This window comes from Leishmania infantum, chromosome 30 (assembly GCF_000002875.2).
Source record: "Leishmania infantum JPCM5 genome chromosome 30".
NCBI classification, from domain to species: Eukaryota; Euglenozoa; class Kinetoplastea; order Trypanosomatida; family Trypanosomatidae; genus Leishmania; species Leishmania infantum.
The window spans coordinates 318,953-342,686 of record NC_009414.2 but is presented as its reverse complement, the minus strand read 5'-3'; the positions used below and the strand labels follow the sequence as shown (position 1 = coordinate 342,686).

Genomic DNA, 23,734 nt, shown 5'->3' with positions numbered 1-23,734 from the left:
TCCAGTGGCGCACAGCAGCGCCCCCCCCCCCTCATATGCACACGCGTACATGCACACACCTAGTCCGTGAAAGAAAACGGAAGGGGTGGAAAAGAGAGCCTACCGCTGCACCTGCGCGCGCACGCACGCCCGGCGCGACGAGAGAACGCCTTCCGGAGGGCACGTGCACGCGACACGAAACAGAGCAAATCTTTAGTTAGGCATAAGTAGATAAGCGGTGTATGAGAGAGAGAGTGTGAAAGAGGAGTGCGTCTCCACATCCACACACACGCATACGTACAAACGTGCACGGCGCACCTCGACTGCGTGCATCTGCGCAACCATTCTTCCACTCACGTGAGTGTTTGCAGTGCGTGCAGAAAGGGGGGGGGCAGAGGTGAAGCGCGTGAAGCGGTTTCGCACAGATACCCTTGCAAGCCATCACGAGATCCCATTCTACTCTGCTTCTTGCTTCAGCTACAGCACCACCAACGGCTAGCTCACCTTTACGCGAGGCGACGCGTGAAGGTACGCTTGCCGTTCGGGCAGTCCCACACCCAATGGCGCATGCTCACTAGAGCCACCTCCAGCTCCGGCATCGCCTTATGACGCAGCTCCTCCGGCACCTTCTTCCCGAAGGAGTCGACGGCCTCCACGCACGCGCACAGGTAGCGCTCACGCTCCAGCGCGTTCCACACGCAGCGCTGCACGTAGTAGCGCGCCTTCGCGATGCTTGTGTAGCATCGCTCTGTGCGGCAAGCCCAGAAGAGAATGTTCTTGAGGTAATTCAGCTTGCGCAGCATGTGCTCCTTCTCTGCCGTCTTGTGCGTGCAGTTGCCGAAGATGTAGCGGTAGAACGGGTGGTCGTCTGTGTAGATGGTCTTGTAGAGCATCTCCAGCGAGTTCACACGGTCGCGCCAGTACGAGTCGAAGTCCTCGCACCACGAAACGTGAAGCAGGCGCGCTGCGTCGTTCTCCAGGCTGCTCAGCAGGTAGCGCTCGACCGCGTTCAGCTTCAGCCCCGCCGGAACATCCGCCTGCGGCACATGCCAGAAATCGAAGCTGCGGTACTCGGACTGCGAGGTGATGCGCTTCAGCCAGCTCTCATTGCACGCCCACCCCTCGCACGGCACGGACCCCCACGTAGTATAGATGAAGCGGGCCGGTACAGTCGTCGACGCCGCTGGGTTAGCGGCAGTGGCAGCTACCGAAAGGCCCGATAGGGCCGTGGCGCTCGCCAGGCACGCAAGACGGCGCATTCCACTGTAAGTACGCATCCTTGGAAGGGGCTTCTGGCGAGACGAGAGGAACGGAAAATAAGAAGAGATGCGGGTGGCGGTGATAGGAGATGCTCTTACGCATGCTAAGCGACGATGGCTCCACAATATCGACAATGTCACGTGTGTGTGTGTGTGTGTGTGTGTGTGTGTCGATGTGCGAGGTTGGGGATGTGAGGAGGCACAGATGGTGTGCGAGGGCAGCAAAGAGTGAAAGAGTGCGAGGAAGAGGTAGAAAAGAAGTAGGATGCGACATAGATGGAAGCATTCGCCGGGCCGCTCGGCCGAACTCCATCTCTCGAGCTCATCCCCCTTCTTCCGCATGTGCCACTGCATACGCGTGTGAGAGAGGAAGAGGAAGAGGGGGCTGGGTCGACGGAAGCGCGCTCCCTCTCTCTCTCTGGAAATGCTCGCTCGCTCTCTCTTCCGCTCTGTCCCTGTCCGCCTCCACACGGATATTGGCTTTCCTGCACATTTGACTTTTGTGTTTGGCTTAATGCGGGCGTCAGCAGGAAGGGGGGGGCGCTTAGCGTGCACCCTAGTGCACCCACCCTACGCACCTGGCCGTCCTTTCGCGAGTTCAAATTCTTCACCCTTGCCCAGCCGTGTGTGTGAATATGTGTATGTGTGCGCGCGCGCTGGCAAGGCAGCCAATCAACAGCCGCCAGCGATGAGCAGGGAGTAGTCGAGAAGAACCGTAGAGGGTCTTCCATGAATGTGAGGATACGACCATGGCCGCCTCCTTCATGTCCTGCGTGGAAGGCGAAACATGGCTCGCAAGGACACACACGCCCGAGGCCCGTCAAAAGAAACACCGTCAGCATGCCGTGCCTGTTCGCGGTCAGCGACCACCTCGCGCCTCACCTTCTATCAATGCGTGAGTTCACACATACACGCACACACGTACGCGCGCTGCTGCTCCTTTTCTGTTTCTGCCTAGTACGGGCGGTGATACGAGTAGAGCTGGCCCATGTTGTGCGGCATGCCGTGGATGTACTTGGTTGCCTTGGCCAAACTCGCGGAGCGGCTCTGTGGGGTACCGTCTGCGTACGTGTGCGTGTGAAACTGCTTCGGAATCTCGTACCAAGCCGCACCGCGAGAGTCGGGTGTGCTGCTGCTGCTGTCTATGGTGGCCTCTTGCGAGTATAGCACCTTTCCCAGTTTCGGCTCCGGAGGGGTCCGCACACCTGGAGGGACCGGCATGCCGACAAATGGACGGAACGGCATGTAAACCTCAGGCGGAGCTGCCGGCCCTTCTGGCAGCGGACCGGCTACGCCACGTATGTGACGAAGAATTCCGTGCCCGTACTGACGCTGCGCTCGCTGCGCAAACAACTCGGCGGCCGTCTCCATCACGTGGCGCAGACGTGCGTCGCGGTCGAGAGGGGCGTTTTCCCCCATGGCCGGTGGCGGCGACGACGACGATTTTGCGGTGTCATTGGACGACGCATGCCCCGTGCCACCGCCCCGTTCGCGACGCTGCTCCGCTGCCGCCCTTCCAGTCTTTTCTTGACGGCGACGACGCTGCACGTCAAACAGAATTTCGTCCAACGTCTTCCCGTCGAACGCGTCGGCGAAGACACGATTGGCATCACCGCGCACAAACGGCTTGCGATACCGCCGCTGCTGCGGCTGCTGAAAGGTCGTCGAGGACGTTGACGAAGCCGTCGATGTTGTGTGCTTCCGCCTTCCCGCAGATGCTGAGGACGGCCGCGCGCCGCCGGCAGGAGAGCCGGTCCTTGTGCCCGCCTTTGCGTTGGCGGCAGACGGTTGCTGCTTGCGGCGCGTCTGGATGCCTAGTTCCGCATCGTGCGCACGACGCCTCACCGGGTCGGAGAGCACCTCATACGCCTCCGAAACACGGCGGAAGAGCATCTCCGCGTGTGCCCTGTGTGCCTCCTCCACCACATCGGGGTGGTACTTCAGCGCCAGTTGGCGGTAGGCGGTCTTCACCTCCTGAGGTGTCGCATCCGTGTCGACGCCGAGGTTTCGGTAGTAATTCAGCTTGGACGTGCTCGCAGCTGCTGACGACCGCGCGCCGTGCGCCGAGGTGGACGAGTAGCGACGACTGGCTTGAAGTGCCGCATTGCCATCCAAAACCAACGAAAGGCACGCAGAGCCCAAAGTGGTTGCATACGTCGGTGTACCTGTCACCACCCGCAGTGCCGCAAGGCGGTGATCCACGGGCAGGGCGCGCACGCAGCGCATTCTGAATCGAAAGGCAGAGAAAGAAACAATAGAAAAAAGAGAGAAGTGCGTGCACAGTGTGGCGCAGTGGCAAGGAGAAAGTGTGATGTGGAGCCCACCGTCTGCCTGACTGCCGTATGGATGCACCCACAACCTCCCCGCAGCAAGGATGGTAGACAGACAGACACACACGCGTGCGCGGTGGTAACGCCTTGGCAGAGTTGCACACTGCAGGGAACGGAAGAAGAAAAACAAAGGAGGCGGAAATGCATCACATCGAGATGGAAGTACAGGGATAGGCAGCGCCTTAAATGACCACGAGCCACAGCAACATCTCTGAGAGTGCTGCTACGCCACACCTCGCCCTCCTCAGGCAGAGGAAGCCACCGCGCCGCACCCGTCTTCCCCTCTTTCTCTCCCCCTCTTCCACACAGAGACACACTCTTCGCGGCAGGAGAGGAGAGAACAGAGCCGTGCGTGGCAATTAATGATTTGGTGCACTGACGTCAGCGCAGACGTGGCACAGGCGTGCGTGTCCTCACCGATGGAACCATCACGGCTCATCATGTCTTTGTGTACCTCGTGCCGGCTCTCTTATCGTTCTCCTCGTGTGTTGTGCTTAGTGAGCTGCGCGTGAGCGAGTGTGCAGGCCTGCGTGCATGCCGTCTCACGCGCGGTCTGCGCAATAGCTTGACGGCGCTTGTGTGCACTATAGAAATAGAGCCAGCTGGAGAGGTGGCTGGTACCGATTCTCTCGCGTTCTTCTCACGATGTCGCCGCCTGTGCGGTTGGAGCCGCCCTGCAAGCACCGCGCGGCTGTGCGTGTGCACAGGATTGAACGTAGTCCACCCACTGCCGCGCCGGCACCCACGCCTCTAGAGACTTGGCGACGTCGAGCAAGGACGACTCAGCTAGCACCTTGAACCCCGCGGACTCCAGCTCAAGCGAGAGATGCCGCGGCATGAGCGTCGCAGCAGGCCTCGATGATGCTGTACTTTGCGCCCGCGCGCGGCCTACATCCCCGGCGATTGTGGAGTAGTCCACCACGAGCAAGACGGGCAGCGAGCGGCGGTGATGAGGCAGCGCGTCGTGGTTGTGCGCCCGCGGATCTCGCGCGCAGTAGTGCCAGCGAAGAAGCTCTGGCAGAGACGACCGAGCCAGCCGCCACACCCCGACCTCGCTGTTGAGGTCGATATCCTCCTTGAGGACCTTCCGCGTCGCGACCGCAGCGTGGCCGGCTACTGCAGTCGTGTCTGAGCGATCCTTGCGCACAGCCAGATGCGTCCATTTGCTCGCAGGCGCGCCAGGACGCAGACACAGACGCAGCAAGGGCTGCTCGGTGGCACTGCACTCGCGCACCAGCTCCATCATGCCCTTCCCTTTAGAAGCGCCTGCGGCATCAGCAGTCACGGGTGCAGACAACGTCGTCGCCGAGGAGGGCAGGCAAGCATCGATAAGAGTACCTTCGCGGCATGGCCTGTGTAGGACTCTCTGCGAAGGCGCAGCAGTATCCTTCGTGAGACTGGCCAGCACCGAGGACGTGAAGGAAGTCGAGGGCACAGACCAAGGAAACATTCCTGGCGGTGTCGACGAGGACGTCGGTGAAGACGCGCGTAGTGCGGCCCCCATGAAAGCGGCAGGTCGGCGGTGGCGTCGCGTCGCTTCAGCCGTGGGCTTCAGCCGGCTCCTCAACAAGCAATGAGCGCGATAGAGTCGAGCCGCGCCAGTCTCCAGGTCAGGTCCTACCTCCACTCTCTTCCCATCGACGGCGGTCAGGGTCGACGCAGCATCACTCGGTGCGCAGCGACAGCAGACGGAGGACTCCAACGTCGCCAGATGCACCTCGACAACACCGAGCGCTTGCCTGGCGCTAGCTGCCAGAGCGCCGAGCGCCGCTTTCAATTCTCGCACCACACTCGACCACTGCTCAGGAACCTGCACATCGCCTCCCTCGCGTTGCACCGGGCGGCGCGCTGCCTTGGGCAGAAGCACCACAAGCCTCAGCGCCACCGTGGCGTTCATCATGACGCTCTTGAGGTCCGGGTGCTCGTCGAGGTGCTCCCGGTACGGGTTGGTGATGTTTGGGTGCCCGTGCACCTCCAACTCGAACTCCTCCTTCGACATGTGGGACAGCTGATGCTGCCGGGGAATGCGCAGCCCGAAGAGGCCGCCGCCCAGCTTCAGGCCCAGACCTCCCTGCATGTGGTTCGAGGCGTGCCGACGGCCATCACGAATGCTGCTGGTGATGGACGAAAGGCGTTTGTAGCGGCCTTGCCGGCCGTGGGTGTGACGGGTATGGACGGCGCCTGCCCGCTTACTGCGGCCTCGCAAAAAGTCGCGAGAGCTCCAGCGGCCCAGGTCAAACGACGTGAAGCGAAGCATGGCTTCGTGTCATCGCCCTTCCTCACTCCCGCTCTCTGCCCCGGAGTGGGGCAAGGCGGACGCTCGACTGGCACGGGCTAAACGCGCCAGTGACCACAAACTGAAAATGGAAAAGAAGTGTGTCGAGCGCCTCCTCCTATTACCTCTTGGCTGACGATAAAAAGGGCAGCGCAGCGGCGCGCCCCGTGAGTGGTCCGGGATTGTGAAGGAAAGCCGACGAACAGTGCGCACACTCGTGTGGCTTCGGTGTTGGCAACAAGGGTGATGTGCTGTGTCCGACTGCACGGCACCAACTAGAGAGAAAGCCCACCATAAACCAAAAAAGATGCAGGATGAGGGATTTGGTAGAGAAGTGTGTAGGTGGAGTACAGCGCCCACCACGGAAGACAAGGCTGTGCAGAAGATCGCGCATCCACAAACCTGCGCCGCGCGATGAGTTCTTGTTTATTCTTCAGCCTGTGGAAATTCACTGCCACAGTGCATTTCACTGAGCGCCTCTCGATAACCCCCCCAGGCCCTGCCACAGGCCCCCATCCGCGTCGTGCGATGCAGAGCGAGAGACACGCCAGTGCAGCAATGCGCCCGGCTCAGCCGTCGGAGCACCACCCCCCTGCCTCGAGCACCGCACACCCACCCGCGCCCCGCAGGTCGCCTCACAGCCGCTCCCCCACTATGTCGGGCGCCACCGGGTGCATTCTCTCCTCAGGGGTGGGTGGGTGGCTCCCCACACCCCCGTACGCAGTGCGAGGGCCGGGGGTGGGATTACACGCTCGAGACACGCTGACGCTTCGCCTACCATATGCGTGGCGCAAGCCTGTGCACTGCCGCAGGTCGCTCCGCCGCAGCGCCATCCAGGGCCCGACCGCCGGCGTCAGTGGGGCGGTACATCGCTCTGACCTCCCCACGTGGCAGGTGCTTCACCGCGCCACCACCACAGGCGGCTCGGCATTGGGCAGGGGGAGAGACGAAGGAGGGGCTGCGTGGCCTCCCCAGACAGAGTGGGGGCACTGGGCCCTGAGATGCCACGCGCTGCGGCATCACCCCCCCCCTGTCATCCGACCGCCTCGGCATGAGCCCACGTGCAAGCCGCGCATGAAACCGAAAAGGAAGTGCGTCATTCGATAAAGCGTGTCGGAGGCACGAAGTGCGCAGAGCTTCCGCCCATCAGCGCCGTGCGCCACCATCCCCCTTCTTCCGCTCTGTGTGATGTGCGCCCGCACAAAAGCAAGCGCGACCGTGGGCGCAGGATGAGTCATCAAGCTGCGAGAGGATGGCCTGCATCAATGTCAGCGGTGTTAAACACCACAGGAAAAACGAGAGAGAATGGTACGTGATGAAGCGCATCAAGGGTTAGTCATCGCAGTGTAGAGGCACACGAAAGAGGAGGGAGACAGCCATGAACAACGCGAGATCATCGCCAAGCGCAACAAGAAAAGACGACGACGCCGAGGAGTCAAGGAACACGAGAGAGGAAGGGCGAGATGGAGAGCACTACAGGAACGGCAGTCGGCGCGCACAAAAACGCCCATCGCAAAAACACGACACGAAAGAAGAATAGTGAGAGCGCAGGAGAGGGAGGTGAGAAGCGGAAGTGGTGGAGCAAGGGGGGCGGGGGAGGGCTCAGTCGATGACATATGACGCGGCCCCCTCCCCCTTCCCTAACGGCCCCATACAAAAGATGCACCGATGCGCTGCGCCTTCACTCGCTCCGCCCGCTTCTCTGCCGGCGTGTGCGCAACTGTCCCGCTGAAAGTCTACACCTGGGCAGCCTTGACGTCCTCCAGCCATTTCTGGATAGCAGCCCGTCGCCCCTCCACAGCGGCCGCCACGTCAGGGCGCTTGTTAAAAGCCGCCACCTTGTCCTCCGTCAGCGGCTCGTTCGTGAAAGGGTGCTTGCTCTCGGACAGGAGGAGGTGGTGCAGCGTCTCCTGGTTGACGTACACCAGGTCATTCAGGTCCTTCACGTCCGCCGGCAGCGCAACAGGCTGGAGGAGCGGGGTGGAGAGCAACGCATCCAAGGCGTAGTCCGGCGCGTCGTCCCAGACGGCCTCCTCGTTGTCCACCTCCTTGGACACAGACGTCACCGCCGCCGCCATCTCAGACACCTTCCAGATGAGATCCTCCGAGACGAGCTGGCGGTCCACGATGGTGCGCATGACGCTGCGAATGTCAGACAGCGGAATGCTGCAGTGGCACAGGCAGCGGAGAAAGTTCTTGGAGCGCCGGAAGTGCGTGAAGCAGTCGACGAGACGCATCAGGACCTCGCGGGGGCGGAAGTTGTAGAGGTCGGCGTTCTGGATCTTCAGGCTCCGGCTGTTTGGGCCGGCGAACGCCATCAGGCTGCGGGCAAGCATCTCGCTGATCTGCCCAGCCACCATGTTCTGCGAGACGCCCTTGGGGAACTGCAAAGACAGCTCGATGAACATGTCCATCGAGGCGGTAAAGAGCATCAGGTGGGAGCGGAGGCTCATGCCACGCTCGTGATACGTCTGCGACCCGTCAGCATTCTCCTCCTCGTCCCCCTCGCCGCCGTCCTCGCCGGCGTCGACATCCTCGTTGCGACTCGCGTTGCTTCGCTGACGGCGCGTCTGCCGCTGCTGTTGCTCCCCGTTCGAGCCGTCGGCGGCGTTCTGCGGGCTGTCTGACGCGACGGCGTTCTCTGACAAATCCGCGCCGGCCTTTACCATCTCGTTCATCCTTGTGAGGGTGTCGATCACCTGATCGACTGCCTCATTCACCTCCGCCACCGCCATGTGCGAGAAGCGCTCGAGCATGGTGTTGTTCGCCTGCGACTCCATCTCCTCGCGCACCGGCTCGCACAGCAGGTTCGACTTGAGGAACGTTTTGATGGCATACGAGAGCTCGTAGCGCACTTCGACTCGCTCGTATGTGGACTTCTCGACAGCGATGTAGCACTCCATGCAGGCGCGCACAATGTGGGTGCTGAACCACGGATGCTGCTCGAGCACCTTGCGTGTCGCGTAGTTCTCCTGCAGCCGCAGAAGGTAGGCCGGGAAGAGGGCGTGCGTGTGGGGCTTAGGAAAGTACTTGGTGTTGCCCATGAGCACCAGCATGAGGGAGATCATGCCGTCGGAGTAAAGGCCGTCCAACGGCGCCATACTCGTGGCGCGAATCACGCAGTCGACGAGGCACTGCGGGAGGTAGCCCCATTCCGCTGGCGGTTGAGCCGGCAGGACACCCTGGTCATCCACTTGCATCACCATCAGGAGCCAGTGTGCGAGGTGATTGAGGAACTCGAGTCGGCTCGCACTAAGCTCAGTCGACCCGAGCAGGCCCTCAAGCAGGAGCTTCTCCGCGGTGAAGAAGTCGCGCTGCTGCCGTGACGCCTGAGGATGAGTCGCCTGGCGCTCGTCGCGGTCATGCTCGTCAATGAAGACGGCCGCGCACAGCGTGACAGCACGGGCCGCGAGGAAGAAGAGATGGATGAAAGGTTTGTAGGGGTCGCGGCTCGACGGCGCGCGGGGCAGCGGGTTGTCGTCGCCGAAGTGCGCCACCCGCTCGACGTCGCTGCCAAAGGAAACGACGACGCCGTTTGGGCCGTACAGGCGATCCAGCAGGTAGTGGGCTGGGATCTGGCGGTAGTCGTAACCGCCACTGCTGCTCGTGTCTTCCTTGTTCGCGCGCGCCTGGAAGATAGGCAGTGCGAGCTCAATGAGAACCGACTGAAGCTGGATCATAAAGTAGCGAGAGCTGATGGGGCTGTCGTGATGCATCGTCTTCAGGTAATCCTCGTTCAGCTGTAGGGCTCTGCCAAGGTACCGCAGTGTTGCGTCGCGAGCCGTCTTTACATGGAGCAGGCTCTGCACCAGTCGCACGTTCATCTTCGCAAGCGTACTCATCTCCTGCTGTATTGTGTAGACTGTCTGCTGATGCTCATCCTGCTTTTGAGGAGAGAACACCTCTAGCATCGCGAGCCAGTCCCCGTGCGGCGCGCGCGCCGCTGCCATAGGCTTTGGTCCCAGGCCAAAGAGAACGCCCAAGAGCGTGGTGTGCTCGAGCTGCGTGCCGGTTGTGATGAACATATTGGTAAAGAACGGACTCGTCATCAGCGCTGTCTGCATCCGTGGGCAGGCGAGCAGCGACAGGAGCACGCGGTGCAGCTGCTTCACAACGCTCATGTCCCCCCAGGAGAGATGGGTGGAGAGTTGCATGAGGTGGGATAGGACCTGGTTGATGAGATAACCCTCTTCGTGCCGCTCAGCGCCAGCGCGAGAAGCAATGTTGGAGAAGAGGGCGTCGATGGCCACGGCGGAGAAGGCGTCAGAGGCGAGGTAGGGCAGCAGCAGCAGGCCGTAGGGGGTCTTGGCCTTGAGTAGCGCGTACGCAGCGTCGCAGCTATCTTTCTCGAGGATTTGGTTCTTGGTACTCTTGGCCTCCACAATGCGCAGCATCTGCTCCGCAAAGGCGTCCTGCGTCTCCTGCACCGAATCACGCCTCGCTGCCGTCTGGCCGGCAGACGAGGGCGCCGCAGTCTCCGGGATTTGGGCCACGGCGAGATCGATGCTGCGCTGCACCATACCAAGGTCGCCACCTGTCACGGTTGCAACACGCTCATTGGCGTAGAAGACGATGAAGGTGGGTATGGTGGAGACGCCGTAGCGGCTGGCGCAATCGCGGTTACGGTCGACGTTGCACTTGGCAAAGATGACCTTGCTGGGGTCGTAGTAGCGCGCCATCTGCTCGAATTGCGGCTTGATCTGCTGGCACGGCCCGCACCAGTCGGCGTAGAAGTCGATCACCGTCACTACATCGCTGCGCTGTACATGCAATAGCAACTGGCCAAGGCTCGTAATCTCCAGCATCTCTGAAGCAGGTAAGTCGGAAAGGTGGGGGAGGGGGGGAGGCTATGTGTGGTGTGAGCGGAGTGAAGGGTATGAAGCGTCGCAGTCACTGCACAAGAAGACAAGAGGGGGGATGCCGGTGGTTCAACTGCAGAACACCTTCACGGCCCCAACTGTGGCTGTCCCGAAGGCACGGAGCTCGAAAACAAACAAGAAAAAAAACGATTTAGCGGCAGGGGACGAGTGCTCTGTGGATCAATGTGTAGCTAAGTTGCTTGTGCGTTTGTGCACTCCTCGTAGGAAAGGGCTGCACCCTCTCAGAGGGTCACAGCGGTGGAGATGGAAAGCACAAGTACAGAGGTGGCGCGCGCTTTTTGCTGAGAGAGTGGCAATGGACCAACGCATCATGTGCCAGTCATCAGCATGGCGGTGTGTCACCGGTTGCGTTTCGTTCCTCGACTGCAGAAGCTGCGAGGAAAGGCTGCCGTGCTGACGGCGCTGGAAGCAGCTGCACGCACGGGTAGCTGTAGGGCTGACGAGAGCACGCGTGAACGGGGTTGCTCTCTTCTTCTTTTCTCGTCATTGGCGTTTTGGCATGCTGCTAACGTCGCTGTGCAAGCACCTTGCGTGTACGCATCTCTCGTGATGGGTGATTGTGCGATCAGAGAGAGAAGAGGAAAAACCTCGCCATGCGATGGGTTGGGTATCGAAGCCGAGTACTCCCTCTCTCGGCACAGCCCCACACGCACGCACAGAGGCAGGTAGGTATCTGCTATTACATCGTACGGAGGTGTGCGTGCCCACCTCCATCCAAGAGGCACCTCAGTTGCATTTGATGTTGTGCGTACGCGTGTGTTTGAGCAGCGTCGGCGAGGTGAGGTAGAGAAGCGCTACAGCCGCTCGCCATTCCCACACAAGCACGCGTACGTTTGAGGTGCGGCTGCGTATACCTTTACGACGACGGTGTGATGAGGATGTGCCTCTGCTGGCCTGGCCCTCCCATCTGCCCGCGCTGCCAACAAGTAGGAGAGTAAGTCTACCTCGTTGGTGATGCAGCCAGGGAGGGTTGGGGCAAGGCGAGAAAAGAGGGTGGGCACCACCGCCGTCCACCCTATCCCCACACCGCCCCCCTCCCACACGCACCTCTCAAGAAAAAGATAGAAGGCCTTCAGGCACACAGCACTGCCACCTCAGGGAGTGTCGCGGTAGTCCTGAAAGTACTTGTCGGCGGGGCGGCCGGTGTAGTGCATGCCCACATCATCAATGACGTCATCCACCTCGTCGTCGTCCACTACAGAGGCGGCCTCGGGTCTGGAATTCACCGCAGGTGTCGGCACTGCACCAGGCGCGCTGCCACCCGCTGAGCCCGCTGCCTCATGTGATGCTGCCGCTGCCGTGGGTGCCGGCTCGGTGTCCTCTTGAGTAAAGAACTGCTCGAACGGGTTGGCATCCGCCGTCGCGCGATACACATACTCTGCGTAGGCGGGGTCGTTGAAAGGGAGGATGTGGTAGCACGAGGCGAGCGATGCAGATGGATCGACGCACGCGGCTACAAGCGACTTCAGCGCTGCAGACGAGGCACCTGAAGCGTCATTCGAAGCCTCTCGCGCATCACAACTCGCGTCGCCTGAGGCAGCACTCGTCGCCTTCGAGCTCCCCAAGTCGAATCGGCGCATGCGGAAGGTGCGCAGCTGCGCCTCCACCGGCTCCCATTGAAAGCCGTCGAACAGCGCGTGGCGGCGCAGCGCCGTGGCGTCGAAGCGGTGCGTGTCGGGGTGCACGCCAAGCCGCTTCTGCGGGTCCGTCAAGAGCAGCTGCTGGATGAAATCCTTCACAGCAGCGAAGCGACGCTCGCCGCAGCACTGCTCCGCTTCCCCATCCGCGTCGTCGGCAAAGTGGATGTGCGGAAACAGCTCGTGTCTCTCCACGTAGCTGCCGTGGACTACCTTCTGGAGGACTTCAAACGGTGTCATGCCAGAAAAGAGGTGCTCGCCGTACACCAACTCGTACACGAGTGCACCGAGGGCCCATAGGTCGCTGCTGAAGCTCCACTTGCACTCCCCCACCATCTCCGGTGAAACGTAGTGCGCCGTGCCGCAGAAGCTCGCCGTTTTCCTCCGCATACGGTGGATTTGAGAGACCGTGAGGCGGCGCCGTCGCGAAGACGAAGAAGCGCCGCCGTTCTCTGCTGCTGCGTGTCCACCGCCGCCATCGCTGCTTTCGGCTTCATCAACGGCAGCTGCATCCACCGGTGGAGGGCATGCTACGCCGCCGTTCGTCTCCGGCATATTCACGGCCCCCTCGAGGTCCGCAGTGTCGAAGTCCAGCAAGCAGGCGCGGTACTTCTCATCGAACGCCACATTCTCGGGCTTCAAGTCACGCAGCACGACACCCCTGTCGGCGGTGTGCTCGAGGGCTAGCACCAGCTGTGCCGTTATAAGTTGAATGTCATGAAAGTCGAGGCAGCGGAGCGCCGTGCTGCTGGCCGGAATTGCCGTGGCCCGTTTAGACGGACCTGTCGACGCTGATGCTTCCGCCACCGGGGCACCGTCCGGCACGGATCCAGTGGTGCCACCGGCTACTGCACCGGGACTAGGCATACTAGCAGTCGATCCAGCTGCTGCCTCCTCCTCGTTGTACTGCCGCACACGCTCCTGTGCCACGTATCGGATGTGCTGCAGCAGGTCGCCATGGGGAAGCCACTCGAGTACAAAGTAAAGCTCGTCCTCGGACTGGGCGGTGCCGTAGAGACGGACCACATACGGAAACGGAGCGAGGCGCTGCAGCGTCGCCTTCTCGTTCATGACACTCTGCACCTTACCCTGTTGCAGCACCTGGATCTTGGAGACGACCTTCACCACGACCGGCAGCAAGGGCGCGGCGGCGCAGTGTAGACGGCACTGCACAACTTGGCTAATAGCGCCGGAGCCGAGAGGGATCCCTGTGCCGAGCTGAAGCTGCTCAGGCCGGAACTGCACGCACGAAGCGGCTGGAGGAAGAGGTGAAGAAGAAGCTTGTGAGTTCATCACCACCTCTGTAAAGTTGCTGATTGAGCAACGGTCTTTATGTGATAGCTGATGGATGAGAGTCCTCAGAGAGAGGCGCTGCGCATGTAAGTTAAGCGCGGCTGTGCAGGGAAGGGTGGTGGTTTGGGTGGTAAGGTGCGACGAGGAGAAAAGCAGCAGCCCATAAACGGAGGCAGAGAGGGACGGCGGAAGAAGGTCGAAGGCAGCGAAGGGCGAGAGAGCATCGGGTCGTTGAAGGGCAGAAGAATGCGCAACAAAACAAAGACATCGGTGATAAGGAAAAAAGGCGTCGAAATCCTACCAGCAACAGCACAAGCAGAAGGATGGGCCGCTACACTCATCATCGCCATCGCGTCGCCTCTTCGCTTTCCCTCTTCGTTGTTGGAGGAGTGGCCTGCGGCCTCCTTGCAAAATGCAAGATGGGCAGGGCAGAGATGGAGAAGTGGATATGGTGCGAGCGAGAAACGCCGTCAAGGCGCCCATTGCATGTCTTCGTTCCTCTCTCTGAGACTCCAACCACAAGATGAGTCTTCGCCTCATTACCCACGAAGGGATAGTAGTGGCATGCGGTGGTGTGCCGAAGCGTACGACCGCGCACACTCACAGCGCGTTCAGGACCGTCATTAGGTGGCCCTCGTCGTAGCCATTCTCAGAGGATGCAGGAGCGGCGGCGCCAGCCAAGTCACCGCCAGTGTCCTCCGGCGCTCTGCCACCACCACCCCACGCCGCGTGCGTCGACGCCAAGAAGCGGGCGACAGCATCCTTGTTTTCGCGCAGAAGCACCTGGGTGGAGACGCTAGAGTTGTTGTGCAGGTCGACACCGCCGCTTTCGCTACAGCTAGACTGCGAAGCACATAGCATGATGTAGTCGACGAGAACGCGTCGCACCAGCGCGACATGAGCAACGGCCACCCCTTGGCAGACCGCAGCGGCCAGGCGCAGCACCCGCCACAGTAGCGCGGGGCACTGTTGAAACAGCGACTGGAGGCCCGGCGGCAGATCGCTCGAGGAGCACAGTACGTGGAGGAGTCGCAGTGCGTTGTTGCGTGCCATAGGATGGGAAGACGGGGGCAAGACGGGCTGTGGCGTCGATGGCCTACTCGCACATGTGTCGTCATTGTCGTCTCCAGGCAGTGCCAACGCGGCTGCAAGGAGGCGCTGCACCGGGCACGCCGGCGCAAACAGCAGTAGTCGTCGCGTTGCAGAGCTGACGGTGGCGGTTGAGGACGGAAACAGCAGCATCGTCAACGTTTGCCACGAGTCGGCCGACACGATCGGTGATGCGTGAGTGAGGGCGGGCAGAAAGATATCGAGCTGCCTACGAGTGTCCGCCGCTTTCAGGACTACAGTCGACGACGAGCCCGGTTCAACCTCTTCTGAGGACTTCAAGGACGCCGCCGCCTGCGGCGTCACTACGACAGCCGAGGCTCCTCGCCTGTGGCGTCGCGGCTCTGCTGCGCGCGCGTCGCCGCTAAACAGTCGCATGAGTCTCTTGTGGAGCGGTGGGCAGCGGAGCAGAGCGCGGAGCAGCACCCCTGTCGCCACCACGTCGGAATCAACGTTCGCGTCCGTTCTGAGGTGCGGAGACGGTCTCGGCTGAGAGCGTCGAGTGGCAGATGCGGCAGACGTGTGCAGGTCCACCAGTGCGCACAGCACTTGGCTCACGTCGTACGTGCCACTGCGCGCACTTGCACCGCCGTCCTTAGAATCAGGTGAGGCAGAGGGCTCAATCAACGCCAGCTCGAGGGCGGTAGCGAAGGTTTTGGGCGAATTCGGAGCCAGTGCTGTCGCCGCCCTCCAGCGTGCATCGGAGAAGCCGCTGAATACAAGGTGGCAGCGCTGCGCCGCAAGCTCGGAGGCGTCGTGGCAGCGACCGTACAGAAGCGCGTCGGACACAGCCACTCCACCGTCGCGGCGGCACAGCAGGGCGAAGATGTCGGCAATGCGCAGCCGCAGCTGCTGCGCACCCATGGCATCGTCCTGCTGCTGTGATGGCAGATTACCGCTGCCACCGTTGTCGCTGGACGACGCGTGTGAAGGTGCGCGACTGTCAGCAGGCAACTCGCTCGTCGAACCGACGTCCACATCGTAGCGAGTGATGCGGTTGCTGTAGGTATTCTGTCGTTCGACCTTGGCAGCGTGCCCGCTTCGCCGCGACGGCAGCTGAGGACGACCAGCCCACCACAGGAGCACACGCAAGATAAGCGGGCTGAGTTCGACCACTGGCGTAGGACGCGGCGCGCATGAAGTAGAGGATGGCAAGTCCTGCGCAGAGCTGGTTGTCGGCGAGGCGGCTGGAAGCACTGCTGGTGTCATCATTTTAGGTGGTTCGGAAAGGAGCGTATCGTAATCGCCAAAGAAACTGCTCAACGCCGTATTCGCCCACTCGTCCAAATCGGCAGCAGAGAGGGCTTGGCCGGTTTTTGTGTGCCCGAGAACCGCAGCGAACGACTCCTCCGAAGTGTTTGGTGCACCGCTCCCTGCGTCGTGCGTGTCGCGCGCCGCAGAGCGTGCCCACGGTGCATGTAGCGGCGGAGGCGTCAAAGGTGCAGCTTCTAAATCTGCACCCGGGGTGGCAGCAGCGGCGGCAGCGGTGGCAACCTCGGCAGCTGGAGTGTCGCATGCGCTGTTAACAAGGCTGAACCACACCAAGCCTACCACCTCGTAGAGTGCCTCGGGCAGACGGGAAGCCTGAAGAAGGCGGCCCTCCACGACTTGATGAGGGACGCGTGTAGGCATGGGGAAGGGATGTGTGAGGGTTTGCAACGCAGCGCTCCCACCGACGTGCAGCACCGAAGAGAGAAGGAAAGAAAATGTTGGGACTGAAGAAGGGAGCGAAGCGGTGCACCGCACAGCCGCGGCACAGTTACCCCGTACAGCCGCCTCGGTGACCGACTAGTTTAGAGGTGGTGGGGTGGTGATCCGTGCACGGCCGGAGCACCGTCTGCGTTTGAGAGAAGAAAGCGCGCACAAGGCATGGACTCACAAAAAGACGGAGAAAGAGAGAGGAGGGGGGAGGTGGGAAAAGCCAAAGCAGGAGAAGCGGGAAGACTGTGCAGAGCGCAACGCCCGTTCCCGTCAAGCAAACGGAGGTTGGCAAAAGACAACTGTGCGCCAGAGCACAGACAATGCAGCGTGCAGACCGCCGCAACCACCGTCCTCGATGCCGCGAGCACGTGCGTCAGGTGAAAGGGCCAAGCAGGGAAGGGGAAGAGGACCTCGTGATTTCATAGCGTCTCCCCACTCCCACGTACTTGTATGCGCGCATGTATGTGTACGTGTGCGTGTGTTTGCTTGATGCTTGATGGGGGTGGGTAGGCGCCGGGCAACGAAGAGAGAATGAGAGGGACAAGTGAATGAGAGGGAAATAGCAGAAAGAAAAGGGTCAAGACACAGAGCCCGGCTCCCCTGCACCTGCAACACACGCACACACACACACACCTCCCCACTCCTCCCCTCCCCGATGTGTGGATCTGCGTGAGGAAAAGGGGGGAAGCCGTCCGCGGCACCAGCAAGGCAGACAAACGGAGATTCAGACGGCTGAGAGAGGGAGGGAAAGACACACTGGAAGTATTGCCGGCACACAAGCACACACAGACACCGAGACAGCCCAAGCACAGCCACGGAGGCGCGCGACCACGCACGTGCACAGAGTTGCGGAGGGGGCGCGATACTATCGTGGGCACAAGCGCTCCCACCTCAAGCGCACGCGGCAGCAGCAGAAAAAGAGAGACGCGCAAGCATGAACGTGAAGAGACACAAAAGGAGAAAGCAGTGCGCAGCAGTCCAACCGCGCACCTTCCCACGATGCCCCCGCTTAGTCCTCCTCCTTCTCCCACCTCCACCTCTCCTCTCTGCAAAATCCTCGCTGACATCATACCTGAACCGTGACAAAAATGGCGCGGTCGCTAGAGGAGAGATGCGCCTCCAGGAAGCTACCGGGAGTCGAAAGCGGGGGCTGGATGCCCTGCACCATAAAGCGCACGCGGCGGCCAGCATTGGGCGAGGTGGCAGACGGCGCGGCAGCCTCCGCAAACTCAAGTCCTAGACCGCATTTCTCGGGGCGCTCCTCGTAGTCGCGCATGAAGGCTTGCACCATCGCGTGCTCCCACGCCGCCCACGCCGGCGGCTCCGGCGGGGTGCTGGTCAAGAGCGGCTCCTGCTTCTCCAGCTCATCCGTCGCGCAACGCGGAGGGTCAGCATAATAGGGGGCAAGGGTGCGCAGTAGCTGCTGATAAGTGCGCTCCACTTCACTGAGCACCACTGCTGAAGCGTGCGCAGAGGTAGATGGCGATGTGCTGTCCCTAGGATGCTCCTGCGGTTGCTGGGCCTTCCACCGCAGAACAGGTGCACGGAACAGTCGCCACAGCAGCAGACCCAGAGGCAGCTGCTCCGGCTCAATCGTCGGAGCAGCTGCCGCCTCCGTCGCCGTTACGGAGAGTGCTAGCGCCGGAGCTGCTGAGACACGGTGAGCATCGTACTGTAAGTACCCGCTTTCGCTCCGGCCTGCCGCGCCTCGATAGGCGAAGGGGAATCCGATGCGGATGAGGTACGCCACGTGCGGCCGAGGCGTCAGCAGACCGCGGAGCAGCTGCTGGTATTCGGCCAGGAGGTATGGAGATGTAAATGCAAAGGGCGCCGAATACCCACCACCGGGGCTGCTGCTTGACGAGTAGCCGCCATTGCCTACACCGGCGCCGCCGCTGCCGCTCAAACCGGGGTCGCGGTAGCGCTGCTGCTGGAGCTGCTCCTGTGCCGCAGCGTCAAAGGGCCGGTAGAGTGCTAAACCAACGGCCGCCTGCAGCGCCGACTCAGCTTCGCGCTGATAGATGGTGTAGTTGCCGTAGAGCACAGTGTAGGCAGCCTTGTGCGCCTGCTTCACCTCCATCCGGATGTGCTCCTCCAGTCTGTCGTAGTTAATGTAGAGGGGCACGGTGCGGGCCAGCGAGCTCCCCTTCGTGAGAGAGTGGATGTGGAAGCTGAGCTCGAGCGGCTCACTCAAGATGGAGCACAGATGAGACTGCAGAAGCGCTGCTGCTGCTGATGAGGACGGGGATGACGTCGATGACGCCGAGAGGTGTGCCGCCCGCTCTTCGCGGACACACTCGTTCACGTAGTCCTTGACGGCACCTGCCGGATACAGCCACGACAGCGGGGTGTCGCGGACGCTAAACCACACCTGCGTCGTCTCTGGGTGCAGTGCCGCCGCGTACGGGCGAAACAGCTGAAGGAGGTCCCGCACAATAGCGAGAAGCATCGTGGTGCGCGGCAGCACAAACGCTGCAGGTGCAGGGCGGTCGGTGGGGTGAAGGATATCGCCATCTGCGAGGGAGACGACGACGGGCACGCCGCCGATGTACTCCTTCTGCGAGCGCATTTGAGCAGGATGCAATACCACGACTGCTGCTCTTAGTCGCTCCCAGTGACTTTCAGAAGAAAAGGGTCGAGACGGCGCGCAAACCTGCGCAGATGCAATGACTCCAGCAACCACGAAGAGACGGAGAGGAGGGGGAAGCGCGAAAGTAGACGAAAGCGACTGCAGCAAGCGGCCTCGTAGCTGCTGCGAGAGAAAAAGAAGTGAAGCATCAAGAGGAGGGGGGGAGACGAGGCCTGAGCGGCGCCGTTTGCATGCTTACATGTCGTGCTGAACACAACTTGTATTCCTTTCCTCTTCGTTCCCCCTCCCTTTCCCTCTCTGCACAGCTGTCTGTAGCGAGCGCTCAAAAGCCCCCGCGCGCAGAACGAAAGAGTCAGGGCGGCAGCCGGTGATGCTAGCAAATGACGTCTCGTGCGCCTTTTCGCCCGCTTCTGGTGCTGCCGCTGCTGCTGCTGCCGCCTCTTCCTCTTCTTTCTCTTTCTTGTGGCTTGCTTCCGCGGTGACATGAAGAGGAGGAGCGTAATGGGAGAGATTAAGGGGAGGGCGACTGTCGAAAAACATCACCCGCCGCCCCCCTCTCCCCCGGCGCGTCCTCCTCCCCTCCATCGTTCTTGTGCCCTTTACCGAGGCACACAAACAGTTATGTACGCTTAAGAAAAAGCCGCGGCACAGTAAGGTCGAAGAAGGGAGGGGAGCTCTGACCATGAGAGGGGAAGCAGCACCTAAGCTACGGTCGCTTTCACTGGCGCGTGCACTTCTCCACTCGCGCCCACAACAGATGAGGGCGGCAACAGCACTGACGGGGAGGGGAGAACAAGAGCACGTCGCGCAGCGAGCCGCCGAGTGTGCACCTCCCCTCTCCCACCTCACTCCTCGACATCACAGCTCAAGTGCGAATGATCGCCTCTTCTTGCATGCACACCCTTGCCTCTCCCCCTTCGCTGTGCCACCCCCCCCCTTCTGTGTTTGCCGCTGTCATCGTGGGAAAAGTGCGATGGCGGAAGCGGGAAGGGTGTTGGAATCGACGATAGCAAGCCTGCATCGCACCCTCAAGCAGAGTCGCACGACCAGGTTCTCACTTGTTTTCCCATCCGCGCACGTACAGAGAGAAGTTCTCTCTGTGGGGAAGGAGAGGAACATGTGGACCGCACTTGCGCGGAGCTGCGCAGCAGTCGAGGCGCAAGGTAAGACGCGCGTGAAGAGGGTGTTAGCGGTGTTGGAGGGAGGAGGAGGAAACTTAGAATGAGAGAGACGTAAGCGCCCCAACATAAGTCAGGCGTTGCATCTCCGCTCTACTCCACTCCACCCCCTCTTGCCGCCTTTGCCTTCTGAGCTTCCTAGCTGAGTGGAGGTTTGAGGGTAGCCAGTCGCCCGTTGTGCGTCCCCCTCCATTCACTACTTCGCCCACACTTGTCCCCTGCCACGACCACCAACCCCGTCGCTCTTACACGCACCCGCTCTGTTGAACGCAAACAAATCACAGAGACACAAACGCGAAGAGAGAGCGAGCATGCCAGCGTGGGTCCCTCGCTTCGCTCTCTCTCTCGCGCTCTCCTCCACCGGCTCTCCTGCAAACTGTTCGTCACCTACGAGGCAAACTTGTTCATGGTGGTCAGCCACGCCTCGTAGTCCTGCTGCTCCGCCCAGAAGCTGTACAAGACCACGAATTCGCCGAGTTTCTCGTCCACGCCGCGCTTCTCCAGGTACGTCATCACGCAGTTCAGGAGATCGTAGTCTAACTCGTGCACCAGCGGGCCGGTGTACAGCTCATTCCGCTTCGCCTCCGCCTCGGCGCTGGTGTCCTTCGCGAGAGCTGCCTCGTCGTAGAAGCGGATGTTGTTCAGCACCAGCTCGCCCTCCTCAATGCTCAGATCCGCCTGCATCGTCTGCCCATTCGTCTGTGTAATGTACACAAAAATGTCGTGGCTGTTTGCTTTATCGGAGTCCTGGTTCGTGCTGTAGCGCACCACCAGCTCCTCACCCTCGAAAGACTTGGTGAGGTCAAAGGTACACGTGCCGGGCTTGCGCACCACCTGCCAGCCGGCTGGCGGCGTCGGCTGCTCTGGCTTGTCGCTGCGACCCATCTCCTCCTCCAGCTCTCGGCGGGTGGCATCGGCGAGCGCGGCGTCGCTGGCGGAGCGGCGCGGCACCGTGAGCGCCGTCGGCGCAGATGTGGACGGCACTCGGTCGAATCCAGACATATGAGCGGACGCAGCGGTCCCAGCCGCACCGGCGCCACGGCAGGCGCGCAGAGCAGAGAGGCCCAGCTTGTTGAAGGTGCGGCGCATGGTAGAATCCGTAGAAAAAGGTATGTCGTGATGCGTGGTGAGGTACACGTTTAGATTATTATGCCTTTGAACTGCCAGCAGTTCCGCGTGACCGGAGAAGGGGAGGCGGGAGGGCGCGCACAAGTCAAAGGGCGGAGCGAAACTGAAAGAAATGGAAGGGGGAGGGGGGGAGGCAGTCACGTCAGCGCGGCGCTTTCTTCGTCTTAACTTTTCCGTGTCACCGGTGTCTGTGAGAAACGACGAAGGAAAAGGAAGTCCGTGCGGGAGGGGTTCTTTGGGCCGGCGAGCGGGTCACAGGCAGACAGACAGAATGTGCGAGCAGCAGACAAGAGTCGGTTGCGTGAGAGAGAGAGCGGGGTGTGAGGGCGAGGGGGTGCGCAGGGTGGTCGGTGTGGGTGTGCGCGCGTGAATGTGAACATGCGTAGATATACAAGGGAGAGACCGGGAGGAGGATGGGCAGCGACAAGTCGCACCAACAGAACCGATGAAGAAAGAGGCTCGAGAGGAAGGAGAGCAAATCGCTTGTGCGACGTGTGGTGGCGCGCTCCACACGCATGCACGCGTTCGTTCGCAAGGACAGAGAGGCGGACATGCGACACTCTCGATAAGAAAAGGGCAAGAAGAGAGCGAAGGCATTGCGCAGTGCCGACGTCAGTGCTAATGGGTTGGTGCATGTGTAGAGGGGAAGGGAGTGCGGAGATGGGTACATGAAGCCTCCCTGTCTGGCTAGGCAGGAGTGTTGCGCGCCACCTCTAAGAGTGGTGGGCGGCAGAGGAGCGGGACGAAGCAGCGGGCGGGGGGTCAGATACAGCGGCTCACTGCAGCCGCCACAACAGCAGCGGTGAAAGCAAGGCCCACTAGTCAATGAAAGTCGAGGAGTCCCTCAGCAGAGAGGCGCAGCCTTGTACACGCCACGACTGCTGCTCGCCAATGGCTCCATACGCCACGTCGTCGCCCACCCGCAATAGCCCCTCCACCGCGCAGCCGGGAGCGCTTACGCATCTGTCAGCAGCTTTGCCTTGGCCTCTGCCACCGCCTCCTCCACGGAGCCGACTTCGAGTTCGTCCATCCATGTCATGTAGTATGGGTGTTCGCAGTTGTCCAGCAGCACTGGGCAGATGAACCACGGCGGGTCGACGAACACAAGGCCGTTCGTAAAGTGCTTCACAAAGGTGCGCGCGCTATCCTCCTCGAACTGATGCACTAAGTCTTCGGGCGACCACTCGTGCCCGTCGCATTTCAGCCTAGAGGGGACTGTGGTGGGAGTGCGGGTGCAGCACGAAGATGGGAAGAGAGGCTGCTGCAGCGCCGCGTCAGCGCGTGCCTCTTCTCCTTGTCTTGCTTCGCCCTTTTCCGTGGCAGGTGAAGTGCCGATGAGCAGCTCGCCACGTGAGCCCGTTGACGGTATACGCGCAGTATCGTTGCTCACACACGCGTGGGTTACCGAGGTCGACCTGCTCGAGTGCACAACAGCGGTGCCAATGCTGTCGGCATCTTGGGTCAAGAGGCTCGGCATGCGGGGGGTGGTGCGCAGTAGCGGTGGTGCCACCATCAATGCGTCCCACGACGTGAGAACAGAGAAGCTGCTCTTGTAGCTGATTTCCCCCTGCTGCGGCGCCAACGGCGTGGCTGTGTTCGGCGCGGTTGCCGTCGGTGCCGCCGCCAGGCCCTGTAGACAAGCAGGCGCATCGTTCCCAAGCACGTCCGAAGCTCCGGAGGAGAGGTGGGGTTGTTGAGTTGCCGTCGCGCCAACGGTGCGACGGTCGGGTTCGTGCTTGAGCTCTCCCTCACTTTGTGCGCGAGGAATTCGCTCGGTGCAGGCGAGGCCACGGGACGACGCCGCCGCCGCCCCCGGAGGCACCGCCGCGCTTGCGCGGATCTCTGTCGGCGAGGCTGGTGCACAGAGCCATGCAAGGTGCTCCTCCTCCGAGAACGGCACCGTCTTGACTATGCTGAGAGATGCCGGCCCACCAGCTGCAGACAGGATAGCGGGCGGCGGGGCACGCAGCAAGGGAGCCCCGGCGACAGAGTCGTTGGGCGTGGCGCCAGTCGCTGTGAGGCTTGCACCGGGAGTTTCGCCGCGCTGTTCTGCGCCTTCGGTAGCCGGCACTCGCAGAGGAGTCGTGTACAACCGCGTGCGGAAGAGCTGTTTGCGCTCATTGATTGTCTCCATGCGAGGCGGCTGCGTGTGTGGAGATTCAGCGAGTTCCTCGGGAAGGCGCTTACTGTGGCCGGCTCTCGTTGCACCTGGCGGTGCACTAACTGCGAGATTTGCCCTTGGGAGGACCGTAGCGCTTGCGGCGAGTGGGACGGTCATGGGTGCCTGCGGAGACGGAGCTGGATCATTCATCGACGTCGGACACGGGCGGCGCCGGTTTTCATCGCTGTGCACGCTGTCGTCACTCGCACGTCGTTG

General features: G+C 61.5%; 9 protein-coding genes across 9 annotated transcripts; all 9 read right to left on the bottom strand.

Annotated features, from left to right (window-relative positions):
* Window positions 1–485: 485 nt before the first annotated feature.
* LINJ_30_1100 (conserved hypothetical protein) lies at window positions 486–1,238 on the bottom strand (the record flags this gene model as incomplete). Its single annotated transcript, XM_001466917.1, has 1 exon — window positions 486–1,238. The coding sequence occupies one exon, from the start codon at window positions 1,236–1,238 to the stop codon at window positions 486–488; it is 753 nt and encodes a 250-aa protein (XP_001466954.1).
* Window positions 1,239–2,192: 954 nt separating this feature from the next.
* Window positions 2,193–3,131, bottom strand: LINJ_30_1090 (DNAj-like protein; the record flags this gene model as incomplete). Its single annotated transcript, XM_001466916.1, has 1 exon — window positions 2,193–3,131. The coding sequence occupies one exon, from the start codon at window positions 3,129–3,131 to the stop codon at window positions 2,193–2,195; it is 939 nt and encodes a 312-aa protein (XP_001466953.1).
* Window positions 3,132–4,208: 1,077 nt separating this feature from the next.
* On the bottom strand, window positions 4,209–5,825 carry LINJ_30_1080 (conserved hypothetical protein; the record flags this gene model as incomplete). Its single annotated transcript, XM_001466915.1, has 1 exon — window positions 4,209–5,825. One exon carries the CDS (start codon window positions 5,823–5,825, stop codon window positions 4,209–4,211), a length of 1,617 nt encoding a protein of 538 aa, XP_001466952.1.
* A 1,754-nt stretch (window positions 5,826–7,579) lies between these two features.
* LINJ_30_1070 (putative ubiquitin conjugation factor E4 B) lies at window positions 7,580–10,648 on the bottom strand (the record flags this gene model as incomplete). Its single annotated transcript, XM_001466914.1, has 1 exon — window positions 7,580–10,648. One exon carries the CDS (start codon window positions 10,646–10,648, stop codon window positions 7,580–7,582), a length of 3,069 nt encoding a protein of 1,022 aa, XP_001466951.1.
* Window positions 10,649–11,817: 1,169 nt separating this feature from the next.
* On the bottom strand, window positions 11,818–13,653 carry LINJ_30_1060 (putative protein kinase; the record flags this gene model as incomplete). The annotated part of the gene is made up of 1 exon (XM_001466913.1): window positions 11,818–13,653. The coding sequence occupies one exon, from the start codon at window positions 13,651–13,653 to the stop codon at window positions 11,818–11,820; it is 1,836 nt and encodes a 611-aa protein (XP_001466950.1).
* Window positions 13,654–14,253: 600 nt separating this feature from the next.
* LINJ_30_1050 (conserved hypothetical protein) lies at window positions 14,254–15,972 on the bottom strand (the record flags this gene model as incomplete). The annotated part of the gene is made up of 1 exon (XM_001466912.1): window positions 14,254–15,972. One exon carries the CDS (start codon window positions 15,970–15,972, stop codon window positions 14,254–14,256), a length of 1,719 nt encoding a protein of 572 aa, XP_001466949.1.
* Window positions 15,973–17,527: 1,555 nt separating this feature from the next.
* On the bottom strand, window positions 17,528–18,910 carry LINJ_30_1040 (conserved hypothetical protein; the record flags this gene model as incomplete). The annotated part of the gene is made up of 1 exon (XM_001466911.1): window positions 17,528–18,910. The coding sequence occupies one exon, from the start codon at window positions 18,908–18,910 to the stop codon at window positions 17,528–17,530; it is 1,383 nt and encodes a 460-aa protein (XP_001466948.1).
* A 1,706-nt stretch (window positions 18,911–20,616) lies between these two features.
* Window positions 20,617–21,231, bottom strand: LINJ_30_1030 (putative p22 protein precursor; the record flags this gene model as incomplete). The annotated part of the gene is made up of 1 exon (XM_001466910.1): window positions 20,617–21,231. The coding sequence occupies one exon, from the start codon at window positions 21,229–21,231 to the stop codon at window positions 20,617–20,619; it is 615 nt and encodes a 204-aa protein (XP_001466947.1).
* A 1,081-nt stretch (window positions 21,232–22,312) lies between these two features.
* On the bottom strand, window positions 22,313–23,668 carry LINJ_30_1020 (conserved hypothetical protein; the record flags this gene model as incomplete). Its single annotated transcript, XM_001466909.1, has 1 exon — window positions 22,313–23,668. The coding sequence occupies one exon, from the start codon at window positions 23,666–23,668 to the stop codon at window positions 22,313–22,315; it is 1,356 nt and encodes a 451-aa protein (XP_001466946.1).
* Between the last annotated feature and the right edge of the window lie 66 nt (window positions 23,669–23,734).